The sequence below is a fragment of the Drosophila guanche genome, unplaced genomic scaffold (assembly GCF_900245975.1).
Source record: "Drosophila guanche unplaced genomic scaffold, DGUA_6, whole genome shotgun sequence".
Lineage (NCBI taxonomy): Eukaryota > Metazoa > Arthropoda > Insecta > Diptera > Drosophilidae > Drosophila > Drosophila guanche.
Window position 1 is genome coordinate 841541 of NW_022995750.1, and position 16544 is coordinate 858084.

Consider the following 16544-nt stretch of genomic DNA (forward strand, 5'->3'; position numbering starts at 1 on the left):
TTAAATATTTAAAACCCAAAGTCTGTGGTCAGTAACGTGCGCATTTCGACGCAATTCAAGCTTGTGCATTATTTGATTAAATTGAAGTTTGTGCGAGAAAAGTTTGTAGGTCGTTGATTTTCAATTGAAAATGTTGGGGAAACAGTGGAACAAGAAAAAATAAAGAAAAGGAAAAGTTACTCGTCATGTTCAGGAAATTAACTGAAGAGCAGCTGGAGCAGCAGGAGGGGGGCATGGGGCAATGTGCCACCAACCTGCCATATGGCGTGGACATGCGACTTCTTCTAGGTCATGTTGCGGTGTGGCAGCTCTCTCGAATTTCATTTCCTTTGCGCACCACACACACACACACTTCTCTTGGAAATACATCTTTGCTGTTTTCTTTTTTTTTCATCCATATTTCAAAGAATTTTTCCCGCAGTTATCCCGGAGCGTTTTCCGGTAAACAAAGCCGCCCACAGACCGCACCGCCCGCCCACCAAAAACAAGACGAGGTGCGACAAAAGTAAAGTAACAAAAGTGAACGCCAGAACAGCACAGAAATGAGCATGCAGGCAGCCAAATGAGATTTTTAGGTCAACATAGCAGAGCGGGAGAGGGTAGAGGGTCCAAGCCGGGATGATGCCAGGATGCCAGGATGCTGGGCGGACAGAACTGTCATACGAGCAGGAGCTGAGGCTGAGGCTGAGGCTGCCGCTATGCCATGGTTTTGTGTGTCACTTTCCGCTCGACTTTCCCCGCTTATTTTACAGATGCTTTTTTTCCGAGTTTAACCTTTTCATAAACGGTATGAAAAGTGTTGCGAGAGGTGTTTTGGGATCAGGGGAAGATAGGTAACGTGCACGAGGTGAGCTGTTCTTTGGGATAACACTTAAATGATGATAATAATTGGAATATTTTTGTGTCCAAAAATTCGTACTAATCGAAAGACTGTTACGGATTATGGTATTCATGTTTTGAAGCACTTCCGATTTGGCATAATTACATATCTAAATATCTCGTAGCAAATGGATAATTATTACAGCCCTAACAAGGAAAGATATCCATTCCTTTTGGCCATTCCTTCTCCCTTCTCTCTGTTGTTGTTTCAGTAAGTTCCTTCAACAAGTTTCGTCCCTTTTCGACAGGGTACGTCGTCTAGTCGTTATTCCTTTCCCCAACTCCTTGTTACTTGTTTCGCTCTCTCTCTCTCTCTCTCTCTGCGCCGCTCTCTTCTGGTTGAACGCTTTGATGCTGTGCGAGACGGCAGTAACCCACCGAAGCTTTATAGGCTAAATAAATACCGCAAGGGCTGCCCGGCAGCCCAGGGGTTGGTGGGGTGCGGGTGTTCTTCCGCTATGTGGGTTATGGCAGGGGCTGGGTGGGATCACACTTTTGTATGTTGTTGATGCCACTTGGCCCACGGGCAGGCCGTGGCCTCTTCGTGCGTGCGGCTTTAATGGAGCCAAAGTAGGGAACGGGGGCGAGGGGGCCTTTGTTTTGTTGCCGCAATCTGTGCGTGGCTATACCTGGCCAGGGCACACCTTTACACACACACGAGAGCATCTGTATCTGTGTGAATGAATGGGAAGGGGGAAGGGTGTACGAGTGTGAGTGTGACTAAAAGTGCATTGCATACTTATAGGCACTTATGCGGCACATTAAGCGCCGCTGACCTGAATTTCTTGCCAGATTTTCGGGCCTAAAAACCAAAGAAATGCCAAAGCAGTGCAAAGGCCTGCTCAAGAGGGGCTGCTGCCCCACACCCGAAAATCTGGCAGCAATAGAGCAAAAGTAGTGTGCCACCGCCGAAAATATGGCACACATTTCTGATGAAGGACGTGGAGGAGTGACGAATGTAGGCCACCAAAAGTGTGAAATTTTGCAGTGCCATCAAGTGGAAAGGCTTCGAAAGTCAAGCAGTAAATGTTCCATTAATGTGGAAATACTATTTCGGGCAAGTTTTGCCAAAAAAAATAAAACAAACAGAAAAGAAAAGAGAGTGTCAGAATGTTGGGGAACAGGCAAAAGAACCCGCAAAAACCGACCCAAACCAATTAAATGTCAATTTTAATTGGTATTCCTTTTAAAGTTGGTTCAAAACTCTCCACTTATGACCCATATTTTTAGCTTTTAGTATTCATAGACTAGAAAAATGGCAGACACACAGATGGATCAGCCTACAAGGGGGAGCCACGGGCAGAGGACTGCCACTAGCAGGCACATTCGGTGTAAATTCACTCAAAGAATTGCATTTCCATATCCATTTTAAATTTCGTTTGCCAAGCTCTGGCACATCATTACCAAGTGTAGTGCTGTGGCAATCAGAAACGAACTGAACTCTCTTCTGGCCCTAACTATGCTAATTTCAAACTCCTTTCGCAGGGAAAATAACAAACTCACATGCAGTAGGAGGAGGCAGCAGCAAGCAGCAGCAGACATTCCCAGCCAGTTGAGACACTCAAATCACTGACGAGTCTTGTTAGCACAAACCCGCAGACAGTTAACTAAACCGACTACGAATCGTAAGCGAGTATCGGCCCTTCTCCATCCACAACCCTCCAGGGAGAACCTTTTCTCACATCGTCGTCTCGTTCATATTTCCCATGTTGCATGTTGCTCTCTGGCAAAGTGTAACAGCGATGAAACATTTTTTGTTTCCGACTTTTCTTTTTTGCGTTTTGCGGTTGCTTTAAGTTTCGTTTCCTTGGCAACAGAACATGAACCAAACAGCACCACACGTTGCCCTCTCTACAGACCCTCAACACACCATATTTTGCTGCGTTTCCTCTACCCTCTCAATTTTTCTCCCTTGCCGTCATGTTTTCCTCCTCCTGCGAACAGCAAAAAATCATGTTTTCTCAGTGCACAACGCTGCATATGTGTAATACATGTACGTTGGCCATAATGAATGGCAAGTGCTGTAGCAGTACGCACGCTGTTCGGACAACTCGTTTCGGGTCAGCTGAATACTTCGTAGTTTTTATTTTTGGCAACATTAACAAACTTTAAGGCTATGCTAAGGATGCTTGAAGAGCTCAACCCGCATGACTTTCATCTGATTAGTCCCTTCCTTTCAGTCCCACAATCTATCGTTTGGAATCACAAGCTATCCTTTCGAACCACAATCTATCCCTGGGTACTACAGCCTATCTCTGGGAACCACAATCTATCCCTTGGAAGCACAGTCCACGCCTCATACCAACAAGCCATCCCCAAAAAAGGAGCGGGCAAAAACCAAAGCGTAGGCCATAAATAATTGTAACTAATTTGGGGACAAGTTTGTGCCACAGACACAGACAGTGAGCAGAGCATATATGTATATACTCCTCTCCCATACCGCATGAGTAGGGGCTATAGAAAAACTAATAATAATGCCAATGACACACTGACATGTCGTTCCCACACAGACACCGACACAGGCACAGACACACTCGGGACTTGCAACACACATGGCAGGCATGGTGGTGGCATGGTGACACATAATCACATAAAAGTAATGAACTCTGCGCTGAGCTTTTGCTGTGCTGAAAGGGTCCCTTCATCTCTCATCATAATGGGGCCACTAAAAGTCTGCGTTTCTTCTGCTACCTCTTTTGCCGCCACCTCTCTATCTACACTCTGCAGAAGTATGTATCTGTGGGATTCAGCTGCTTTCTACAAATGTCTCTGTAGCTTCTACTCCTGTATCTGTCTCTGCCAGCTCTCTATAGTGGCATCTGCAGCTCTACTTCCAGGTCTCTGTATCTGTCAAATGTAGCTCAAGCGTAAATGCACCAACTTTAATGCTGTCGCTGCTGCAGGAGCAGAGCCAAGAAAATGTGTGGTCGCCAAAGCAGAAACATGAACCACAGGCAAAGGCAAGCCCCAAACGAAACCCCAACGAAAACTCATAGCGAAAAAAGCCAGCAAAAAGGATAGACAATCCCCCCTGGCACACACCCGCATCATAGACTTTCTCATCAACCCATGCTCGCTGGCGATGAAATACTGCTGTAAATAAACGAGAGCAAAAAAAAGAGAAGGAAATGGGTAAAAATTGCAGGCAACAAAATATCCATGTCCACCGATAAACGAAGATGGAATACGCTTGATGGAGATACGAAATTTGTTGGTGATGAAAGTTGGAAAAGGGTTCGAGTTTAGCGCAGCGAAAAAGTGATGGAAAAAAAGGAAGGGCAGAGAAGACTTTGGCAGATATTACCTGTAAAACAAAGGTAGAAATGGGTAAAGGAAGGGCACAAATCAAAATTATTTTCCATTGCCACTTAGATAGATTTCTCTCTACACATCGAATAGAAGATTTGTAGGAAAATGGCAAGAAAATGGGTACACAAAAAATTGATTTCCTCTAAGCTTTGCGACTCCTTTTAATGGCACATCTAAATACATATATGGCTCAATTAAGGAGCTGTTTCATTAAAGAAATGAAAACCAAAGAGTACTAAAAACTATGCTACGAGCGAGCGAAAGCAACTAACGGTTTATTAGTATGTATGGTCACATGTCACTAACGGCAACGTTGCCGTCCCTGTCGTCGCCATCGTCATCCACGTCGATGTGGTAGCTCCTGCTGCTTCCTGGAAGCACAGGACAGTGTTCCTGTCCCTGTTCCCGTTTCCGCTCTGTACCCCCACCCTGCCTGTCCGCATGCCTGTCCGCGCTCAACGTCCGTGTGATGTGGTCATGTCATTGCGCTCGGCATGCTGATAAACATTTTTAACAAACTTTGAGTTAACGACAGCGCGCGCAACGTTCGTCCTCTGAGAGTGTGTGCTGTTATCCTGCTTTTAGTCCTGCCTCCTCCTCCTTCTGTTTCTCCTTCTGCTCCTGGCTGCTCTTTCAGTTTTGAAAAATGGCCAAACACTATTAGCTTTCTGTCGGGGCACAAACAAAAGGATGAGATGAGAGGTTTCCATCGAGAAAGGAGGAGCAACAGCGGGAAAAGGAGGAGCAGCAAAAGCAACACCAGCTACACTCGTCAAAGGAGGAGGAGCTGGGGGAGAAGCTGGTGGAAGCAGTGGGAAAAACTGCCAGCAAACACAACGTCAAAAATATTAGTTGCAACATTTTTCGTGTCATAAAACTTTATTTTGTTTGCAGCCAAATACATGACACACATAAAAAAAGACTCCGAAAAAATTCCTATAAATTGTATCTGTAGAGTGAGCGGAGGAATTCATCACAAAAATCTAAACAAAAATGCAAAAATTTAATAACAAATATAAATTCTTTAATGGGCGGGCTGCGTTAGTTTTAGGGTTAGATTGATGGTGGTTTGAAGATAGCAGGTTTTATAGGGAAAGGTTACAGAGAAAGGTACTTTATGTTTCGAAAAAACATATGGAAAAAAAACATATTTATACGTTCAAGAGAAAGAAAATATGCAGACATTATGGCTGACGTTCAGTGGTTGATGTTCTAGAAATTGGAAGACAAAACTATAAGAAACTATGAAGCATAGAAGCAGCAGATACTTGTAAGGAAATGAGGAATGATTTTTAGATACAAAGTTACAGGGAAACTATTCTCTTAAGCCTTTCACTTTTTCCCCGACAATCTTCAATGAAAATCACAATTCAGCAACCTGTTACTGTTATATGTACTCCCCGATCTCTCCCACAAATATCCGTGACAACAAACTCCATTCCCTATCCAGGAGCCGAGGAATTGTTTACCTTTAATATCCGCCTGCCAAATCGAAGCTTTTTTCCATCACTCCGCTCTCTGCCTAATCCTTGGGACCTGCCAGCACCAATAAGAACAGCAACAACAATGGAAGGGAAATACAAACACACACACATACCTACATACACACACGGCAAACAAAAAGTCTCGGCTAAGCTTTTCCGTTTGCTGTTGTTTGTTGTTTCTGTGTTTCTCTTTCCAATTTTCCACACAATCGAGCAGGAGACAAAGACAATGACAATGGGGAGAAACTATGTGACAACTATTCCTGCACAGCTGTCGCCCTGGATGCCCAAGGACGATGCTGTGCATGAGGATGAGGGATCCCTAAATCCAGTTGCCATAAATAAGGCGACTTTTCAACACATTAAACACAATAAATCTCGAAAAAATAAACAAGAATCCACAACAGGAAAGAGGGATAAGGAGGGAAAAAGGGAAATGGGGAGTGAAGGGAAAACTGCATCAAAGCTCAGAGAGTAATTGAGTGACGATGACTGTTGTCTGTTGTCTGTTTGCAGAGAGACAAAGCCGCAACACATTTGCCAGCATTAGCGAGATTGCAATTATCCTCTGGGCCTCCTCCTGTTACAGTGCCTGAAACAAGTAGGCACTGGAAACCCAATGGCACTATAAACAAGAATTATGACAGCGAAACCCTGACAGAGAGTGTGTGTGAGAGAGGGAGATAAAGGGCCTACAGGGAGAGAAAGCGATAAAGAGCTTGAAAGGAGATAGTGGGAGTTTCATCATCCAATTCTTTTGTCTCTTTGTATCTCTTTGTGCCCTAAAATGGGGTATTATGATATTAAGCAGACTTTTGGAAGCTTATAGAAGAACCTCGAAACCTATACATTGCTATGAAATACTTTTATGTACAGCATTAATTAATTTTTGAAGATATATTTCTAACGCATGTCTTTAGGTGTTCGAAATCCGAATGATTGGAACCATATATCATACAATTTCTATATCAGCAATCGGTTATTTCTTTGCATATGCAACACGTTCCTACTAATATTTCAGCCACAGAAAAACGCTTACAACAAACGCTTCTAGATTTTGAAGATAAAACCAAATGAAATTTTACAATTATAATTTATAAAAATCCAAAGAAAGTGAATGACTCCCTAAGAGTATCCACATCTGCTCCCTCGAAGTCCAAATTATTTCTCTCTTGTTCTGTCTTTGATGCACTCTACAAATGTCAAGTTTTTTTATCCACTCTCTCTCGCTCTGCCGCTCTGCCTCTCTGTCTCACTCTTTATCTGCATATCTTTTGCTCTACCCGACTGTTCCTTTTCCACTCTCTTTCTGTTTGTGTTGCTTATCCCCTGCTTTGGCCTTCTGTTTGTGTTGCTCTCCAACTTTCTGGGGAAAAAGTCAATTACTAATAATCCTTAAAGTGTCAACATCCCCACTGGCTTAAAGCGCCTGCCAGAGCACAGAAAAATGATCTACTTCTTGCTCGAGTGAAAGTTTAGTTCAAGTGAAATTGACATTTAGGCCGTAGATTGCACATCGATGCAAATTTCGTTCCTGCTTTCTTTTGTATTTTTCTTTCTCTCTCTCTCTCTCTCTCTGTTTATAAGTGTGTGTGTGTGTCTGTGTCCGTGTTTGCTTGTCATTCAATCAAATATTCTACTCTTGTCATCAGACAACCCAATTTCTCTAACGTTCTTCTTTATTCTTCATCCTGTCCTTTGCAGCCTTCATCTTCTCAGCTTCATCTTCCCCCCCCCCCCTTCATTCTTTTCACATGTGTGTCGTAGCAATTTATTTTTCACATCATTCTATTTTCCATTTCGCCTTGCATTTTCCTGCATTTTGCTGCTTGCACAATTCAATTTGGCCAAAATGTAATCGATGCTAAGATGTGCAACGAAAAACAAGAAAAATATTCCCAAACCATAGATTGAGATCTGGGATGTGGGGACTCAAATAATTCAGAAAGCTAAAATAAAACTCTGAGAAATATTATAACAAAGGCAAATATTTGAAGGACTTTGGTAAACTTTTGTCAATACATGAATAGGAATTTCTGTGGAACAACATGAGCAATATTTGTATGTATGTGTACAGGAAAAATGTCCAAATTGATAGAATAAACATATCTAAGTCTCTACATATCGAACTATACTTCATTTTCAACCCCTACGAAATCATCAATTCCCCGGCCACACACTGCCCGTTCTGCATACCAAAGAAATGATCAATTCTCAGCATAACACGGCAGTTCCTTCCTTAATTATAGGAGCACTCCGCTACTGGGCAGACACATACACACATCATTAACTGGCATATCGCCAAAGGTAAGGTATTCCCTGGAAACTACACACCCATCAGCAATCGCCCTTGGATTGCAATCAATCAAAAACTGCAATCAAGACCAAAATTGATGCAATTTAAAGAAGGAACAGCAGACCCCCAACCCCATGTATATTTCTACCCTTTAGAGACAGATCAGATATGTGCACATATTCGTATTACTTTGCCGCACTTAATGGCGGTATGCAACAAAAAAAGAAGTGTAAAACGAACCACAAACGGCGCAGAGAGCGCAGGGCATGGCCAGAGGTAACATTAAAGTAATTGCTTCCAATTTGATTTCATCAGGCACAGAGCGACAGAGTGAGAGCTCTGCGTGCCAGGATTACACCGGAATAAATGCAGCAGCAGCAGGACCCCCACCACAACCTATTGTCTGTGCAGCCGCTGAATATTCTCATTAATGAAGCTATCATTCAAACGCACATGAAAAGTGTGCGAGGGGTGTCGAAGAATCAGTGCAGAAAATAAAGCACAAATTTGAACAATATGCCCCAGAAAAAGTGGAGATGTTGCATATTCCACACGCCCCACACCAAACAGGGACGCAAGGGAACCCCCCTGAATGCATTTTCGTTTACTGCGTTTTTTTCATGATTTTTAATGGCACACTCTTTGCCTCCTCCTCTTATTTTTTTCTCCTTTTTTTGTTGTATCAATTTTCCAACAGCATTTGCATAGCACTACACAGCCCTCTACTCTTCGCTGCCATGCCCTTCCAGAGGTATCTTTCAGCAATTTCCATCGTAACCCAGTTGCACCTGAAAAACGCCCCGAAGTTTGTTAGTTTGTTTGCCTACCGCCCGTATCCTCTCGCCTCCTCTTGGCGCTGTTGCTGCCAGAGAAAATATGTCAAAAATCAGCTGCGGAAAAAAATTGGAAAAGACAAGAATCTGCCTTCGATTGCCTGCAGGTTTTTTTTCGAGAAGAAAATATGGAAAACGAGGTGCAGTGGAGCTACCATATGCACTTTGTTGTGTTGTGTGTATATTGCAGCTGACGCGCGCCACGTCAGAGATGCTGACGCCGAGGCGCCTGAAAGTATGCAAACGATTTTGGTTCGCAGATCTCTTTTGTTTTTTCGTTTCCATTTTGCATGCGCAAAAAAACACAACAAATACTTGAAAGAGAATGAAATTGTTAATTTTCTTTTTTTCCGTTTTTTTTTTTTATTTTCCTTTGAGGCTAATCTAGAAACAATCTTTGCCAGGATTTTTGATTTCCAAATTCTTTGGTCTGGCAATATGGCGAAGAATTTATTGTAGAGCTGAAAGCAATACACATTGAAGCATGAATTTATTCGTGCAGAGGTTGATGTTTACACGCATTTTCTGTATCGAATTTGGTGGAGGGAAATGAATGTTTTACGAAGAGTTTTTTGTGCAGTTTTTAATTTCCATTTAAATCATGAATTATTTCTGCTGGAATATTTTGTTCGCCATATTTAGCAAATTTACTCTATGATTTGTATGGCCGCCAGCTGCGATCTATATTTTAATTTAAATGTAATATTAATTGCAAAATTTTCAACAGCATTGAAATGCCAAAGTTTCTGCATATTTAATTAAATAGTTGGGCATATTTAAAGCTGTAACGTTATTTTGGCCAAATTAAAATGAATATTTGATATATCCGCTGGGGTTCGCCACACAAAAATTTGATTCAATTTCAGTTTATTAAGTCGCAGTTGGGAGTCCACTTTTTAAGGGCTTAAACTGATGGAACACTTTATACGGAATTACTTCCCTGTCTTTTCCCTCGGGGTTTTTTTTTTCAAGAGAGTTTCCTCTTTTTCTCTGGCTTGTACTCTCTCTCTTTCTCTCTGGCTCTTAAGCTCTCTCTCTCTCGCTCTCTTTCCCTATCTCTCCTCTCTCTGTGCAAGTAATGAACTGCTTTAAATATTAAAACCAATTTACGCGACAACATACGCATGTTATGATGCGTGTTACCCCCTCCAACCATTTGGTAGTGGGACCCTCAAAAAAGAGGCAGGCTGGAAGCAGCTGACATATTTCCAGGGGGGGGGGGGGGGGGGGGGGGGAATGTGAGCCAGCAGGCTGCTGCTGTGTCCTTCGTGTCCTGTGTTCTGGTAAACTTTTGCAATTAATCAAGATAGAGCAGAGACCCAGAGAGTGCTTCTGTGCTCCTCCTGCGCTGCTGGCAGAGCGAAATGAACATCGCAATTTACATGCTGCCGAACATATGGCCCCAGACTCGTCCCTGGACACCAGACACCTCTCTTCTCTCTACCACCTGGGGCCATGGGGCAGGCCGTGTGGAGGCGACAAAGATTAATAATAATAACTGCGACTAGCGCCCAGCGGTTGGTCAGCAAGTGGCATAATCATGATTTATGGCATGCAATTAATAAGCGACATGGTCAGTTGGAGCTGGTCCGTCGGTACGTCTGGCTGCTGCTCACAACAAAAGCAATGAGCGTTCGTTGAGCCTCCAATTGAAAGGCTGTTGACAATGTGGTTGGGAGTTCTGGGGTTCGGTGGTTTGAGGGGGAGCTCCAGGATCTCACGCCTGAAAGCCGCACTTTCAACGCATGACAATTGCAATTATTTTAAGCACGCACTTTGCTGGGTATTTTTGCGGTTTTCCTACATCAAAATGGGCAAGAGAGAGGGAGCTAGCGAGAGGTAGATGGAGAGTGAGACACTGTGCTACACGGAAAAGTTTAAGTTGAGAAGGGAAATGTCTAAGCAGCGGCAAGATTTAGTGGGAAAGAAAAACGTTAATAAAAAATGTATTTCACACAAAAATTGCTTTAAAACCAATACCGCAACTTCGCTTGTTTAATTTTTGCAACATTGCTAAAAAAAACTCTCACGAAGCCCATTCACAAACCCTTTCAAGCCCCTCCTCGATACGCACATCAGCTGCACAATAAAATCGACTTTCATCTCGCACAGAACACAACAAAAACGAATCGGGGGTAAAACTCGTGTAAATTGGCTTATCGCCAGCCATGTTGTCCAGTGTAATTAACCGCAATGTCCGTTCTAGTAATTAAAAAGTTATTTTTTGGGTTTTCACGCCTCTACACACATTGTTTCGCACATGGGTATGTACATATATAGATATGTGTATGTGTTCCCGAGTAGGGGTTGGGTTTGCACGTACAATAAACATGAAAGACCACAAAATTGCATTTGTTAATTGCCAAGCGGCACAAAAGTGAATACCGGACCAATAGAGTGGGGGACAGAGTCCTGTTCAGCTGCAGCTTAAATTTGTGTGTATTTTGTACCAAAGGACATTGACTTTCAGACATAGTCCGGTTAGGATTTTAAATCGTTAGCAGAGAAACAACACGAACACTGCCTAAAAAGTATTCCAACGGGCTACAAATTACTAAAGACTTTCTGTTGCCTCAACGATCCATTCGACATACTAATTTTCTTCCACAAAACCATCGGTGAAAAACGCAACGTGCAGCAGAAGCAGGCATTTCCCCCTTTAGATGTGCAAAAAGCTAATTAAAATAAATGTCATTCCCGAGCCGATGACTGTCAATAGCCTAAATGGCCAGCAATTTGGCCTGGTCAGTGCGTTGATTTTGCACTTCATTTGCTATACAAAAGAGGGGAAGAAGAGGGAGTTTTTCCATAGGAAAATGACTGTAGTTGTAGCCGTTGCTGGCAGTGGCACTGTTGCCCGAAATAATTACTTTGTAATGTAAATTGTAAAATGGTTTAAATGTGGAATTGTTTTGTATGCTGCTGCGACAGTTTCGGGGCAGGGAGCCTCCCCTGGCAAATGCAATTACTTTAGATCCCTGTGTAATTGTTTGCAATTGCATTATGCCTGGGCAGCATACTTTCTGGCAGCACTGTGTGTTTGAGTATTTGTTTTTTTGTATAGAAATACCAGAGAAATGTGTTGTCTAAATACACGTAAGCTGCCACTTGATTGTTGCCTTTAGGTCATGATTTTGTTTGTTTTATTTCTGTTCCTCTCTCTCTCTCTCTCTCTCTTTGTGCACATTTCTCTCTCAGTAGAAATCTCTCAAATTAGTCATTTGCCAAGTGAATTGGCTATGAATGTTTATGCTAATTTTTGGGTTCACTTTAATTGCTAATTGGTATAATTTTGTGGGCATCAGTTATGCAAGGAGACATTTCCATTTCAACAATTTCCATAACTAATTGGCTAAAGTCTACTTCAAAATATATGTTTAGGAGATTTCCAAATAGACGATGGACAGTGCGTGGCGAAGGTGTAAGGCAGGCAGGAAAGGATTATGTGGTAATTATAAATATAGTAAAGTTTGGTGCATTTGAAGGTAGATTTATAATATCCTTGCCTTAACAACTTCCTTAAAAATTCATTTTCCAAACATTTATCTACCCCTTTTCTCTTCTGTTATTAAACCCTTCCCTAAACACCATAAATCCCCGTAACGCACTGTAAACTACTTCAATTTATACATGCAATTTATTTAACACACGAGATAGAAGCCAGCCTGGGCCCAGTGACAGAGCATCTCATGTTTCCCACCAGGAGTGCTCCCCTAAAAAGGAATCTCGCACACCGAAACCACATGTATACGTTTGTACATAAATTTAAATTAGACGGGCCGAAACCCCCAACCCAGTAAAGGACTCGTAGGAATGAGCGATAAGCCTACAATTAGAACTATAGTTGCCATTTGTCATTAGCAATATTGTTTTATGTGGGATACAAAGGATTCCACGAAAAGGTAGGCCACACCCGATTTGTTCACATTTTGAGGCGAATTTCCCGACACACGGGAATGAATCCATGCGGCAGGATGGATGGCTTGATGATTATCTCGCACATTTTCACGATGCTCGTGACTTGATAAGCTCCTCTCTGTGTGCTCCACCCACTTTGCACTACACTTTGTGGGTGTTGCAAAATGTTGATTAAAATTTCTATTTTAGACTTTGGCCCAAAGATTAGTTTACGTAACGTAGGAAAATGACTTTGTGGTTTATTAAAATTAATTGGCTTTGAGCACAATTTTGGTTTGGGAAAATTTGATACGAATTGATGAAGGAACGACGCTCCTGCGAACTGCCAATTTAACTTTCTGCATCATTAACTGATTTGATGGCTTTTTGGCCCTATGCAGAGACAGTTTTTGGTCAGCCCGAGATAAGCTTAAGCGGTGTTGATGTCTGTGTGTGGTCTCTGACCCCCGTGCTGGCTTTTAGGTCATTTCAATGATGATGAATTACGTACAGCAATAAAACCTATCTGATTGGAAAGTATGTGTTTGTGTATGTTTTATGCTGATGAAGGGAGAGGTTGAAAAGGTGTGTCAAAAAATAGCAGAATCAATGAAACATAACTTTTAATCGATCAAAATCGTTTGAATATCGTTACAAGTAGTTCAAATATCTCTAATAAATATTAAAACATGCCCAGAGCTGTACTCACTCGTCTAGTTATGGTCTTTAATTAGTCAAAAGCAAGTTAAACATACCTAAAAAGAGAGAAATTTAAGAATTAAAATCTATTTAAGTTTATGGCAAATTGGAAATTAAAGAATTAAAGGTAAACCTGCTGCTGACTGCTGAGTTCTAAGTTAAAACATTTAGAGGCTCACTCACCTGACTTAAGCGATCCTGACTATCGATGATATCGATAAACAATCGCATGCGATCATCGAGTATCTGAAAACCGTTCCGCGGCTGAAGCAACAAATTCTGCACCGCATCCCGAATGCTCCCTGGTGTGGTGCTGCACGAACTGCTGTCGTCGCTGGTGAAACCATTTTGATATTGCTGCTCCCGATCGCGATCGCGATCGCGATCCCGCTCTCGATGCTGCTGCTGCTGGTGGTGGTGCTGCTGCTGCTGCTGCTGCAACGAGGCATGTTGCTGATGTGTCTGCTGCTGTTGAAACTTTAGCTGCAACGAATGCTGTCGCAGTGCCTCGGAACATTTGCGCAAATAATCGTAGGAACCTTTCGATTTGTACTTGTCGGCCATGGCCTGAAAACTATCCAGAATCTCATTAAAGTCCGTCAGCAGTGGGGCCGTCGAGGGTGTCGTTGTGGCACTCGATGCTGTCGTTACGGAACCCAACGAACTGTTTGACTTGGACATGACCATTTGCTGGAGCTGCTGCTTGGGCGAGGGGCTGTACAGAGGAGAGCTTGTGATGACACGCAGTTCAGAGGTCAGCGAACTGCCACCATTGGCAGCCAAAGCCTTGAGGCTGCCGCTGCTCGCAGAGCTGGGTACCACTTTGCTGGGGCTCAATGCTTGGAGATCCTCGCTCATTAGTCGCAGATTGTCCGAGATTTGATGGAAGCTCTCCGATGTCACGAGCGAATGTTCTCTTTGATCCAATTTGGCATTGCTGCCGCCGGGTAGAATGCTGCTCTTGGGTCTCCTTCTTGTGGGCAAACCATTTGTTTGTCCTGCTGGCAGTCCTGCCCCAGCTCCTGCTCCTGCTCCTGGCACAATGGTGATTGGCGTACCCGATGTCACATCTGGCATTTGCAGTGGCTTCGATATAAACGAATCCAATGTCTGGGAATTGCTCATCTTTGGTTTGTCCACATTCTCAGGTATTTTATTGGCGCGTATGGCATCCAGAAATTGTCGCAGCTGATCCGAAGGCGTGGGCGTGGCTGTGCCTGTGCCTGTGGCTTCCTCTGCTTTGATTGGTGCAGCAGCAGGGGGAGTCTCTGCTGAGACACTCTGACGTTTTAATGTGCTTGTAGGTTTGAGCACATCCTCGGGCATATGCTGCTGATACTCCTGCCTCATGCTGCTGCGAATGTTGTCCAGGAAGAGCCTCAGCTGATTCGATGGCGTTTGCGCCTCATTCGCCTGCGTCGTGGACAGCGAGGCCAAAGATTTGCTCACAATCTCTGGGGATATCATGTTCGGTTGAAAGTTGTTGTTCAGAGTGGCGTTGGTGCCAGCAACACCACCACTGTTGCCAAGACTGTTGCACGATGTGGGTGTCAGCAAGTTGAGATTCGTTTGGCTCTGCTTTGCCAGCTGCTGTTGGCGCTTCAGTTCGGAGAGGAGTTTCGCCTGCTCCGAGTACTTTCGCACACTCTCTGTGATGGTTCGCAGCTGCTCGGAGTATGCCCTCAGCTGGTGCTCCAGATATGCCTGATCAGGCGCTGGCGCAGCATAGCTTAGGGGTCGCGTCTGCTCCATCTTGGAGTTGCTCTCTGGCTCCTGGAAACTGATTGAATGGCGCATCATATTCACCTGCCCCGCAGCAGCGGGACTCATGGGCGTTGTGGACAGCATATTATCCGCGCTGTTGCTCTTTTTGGGACTCTTTTGGCGGCTCAGGGTGCCATTGTTGTTGGTATTCCCATTGGGAAAGCGTCGCAGGGGTATCGGAGGCGCCTCGGGCTGTACTCCATTGAAACGATCCAAACTTCTGGGTCTCTGTGTGCCATTGCCATTTAGTGTGCCATTTAGGGTCCCCTGTTGTTGGTGTTGCTGCTGCTGCTGCTGCTGCTGCTGCAGTGGCGGTCTGGGCGTGCTCTGTGATCGTCGTGGCACCACAGGCGCCACTCCAGCAGCTCCGCCTGGCCCTGCACCCGTTTTCCTATGCACCGGCACTGGTGGTGCCGGTTGTCCATTTGTGGGACTCTGTCTGTACTGCTGAAAGATGGCTGCATAAAGGGACTCCTTGTCCACTCCATTGGAGGCCACAGTGGACGTGGCTGCAGTCACAGCATTCCTCAGTTGCTGCTGCTGTCGCGACAGTTGCAACAGCCGCTGCTGCTGCTGTGCATTGTAGTCCACGAAGCCAGAGGAGGAGGAGGAGGAGGATGATGAAGGTTGAGGGCCACCATTGCCCACGGCTATGCTGTGTGGTCGCTGCTTCAGTCCCCGTAGTCTCGATGGCTCCGCATATTCGGGCATTTCATAGTTGCTGGTCACAGAGGCTGCAGTTGCCGCAGCTGCTGATGTTGCAGCTCCCGGTGGCGCCTTCTCTGTAGGCGAAGGACTGTTCAAAAAGGGATTGTTACCCTTGAGGGCAATGGGCTGTGCCGCTCCTGGCAGCCCCGTGCTGGGCAACATGCTTGTCAGCTGTGGCGGCGGACCTGGCGAGTTCTGCAACAATTGTTGCTGCTGTAAATGTTGCTGCTGTTGCTGCTGCTGCGTGCTTCCCGGATACAGTAAGGACTCGCTAATGTGCAAGTCCAACTCATGGGCGTTCGGCTTCGCGTAGATTGTGGTCGATCGCATGGGGGGCGTGGCTGCCGCTGGATAACCCGTGATACGGAAACCATTCATGTTGCTGCTCATCGACAGGGATTGACGTTGCTGTTGTTGCTGTTGCGTCTGTTGCTCGTGCTGCTGCTGCTGCTGCTGTGTGGCAGTTGTTGTCATGGCGCGTACTGTTCCTTTGCTGGCGCCATCAATGCAACCATCAATCAATCAATCACTGAGACTTTATTTTTGTTTTCTTTTGCGTTCAATTTAATTGCACTTCGAGGCGCAATTATTGAAGATATACTGTGAGAGCGATGCGAAAAAACACACACAAGAAAATGCTGTAACTCGACAGTTGCCAGTTGCCATTTCCCGAAC

The 16544-nt window shown here is 44.3% G+C and overlaps 1 protein-coding gene across 21 annotated transcripts in view; it reads right to left on the minus strand.

Moving 5' to 3' along the window:
* Positions 1-16544, minus strand: part of LOC117586131 (dystrophin) — a 155982-nt gene that overhangs the window by 69953 nt on the left and 69485 nt on the right. For 2 of the 21 annotated variants that reach the window (XM_034276012.1, XM_034276011.1), the window contains exon 1: positions 13581-16358. The exons of the other annotated variants lie outside the window; for them this stretch is intronic. In XM_034276012.1, coding sequence (XP_034131903.1) covers positions 13581-16343 — 2763 coding nt within the window. In that variant the 5' untranslated portion in view covers positions 16344-16358. Of the gene's footprint in view, positions 1-13580; positions 16359-16544 lie in introns of those variants that run through there. 21 annotated transcript variants of the gene reach the window in all.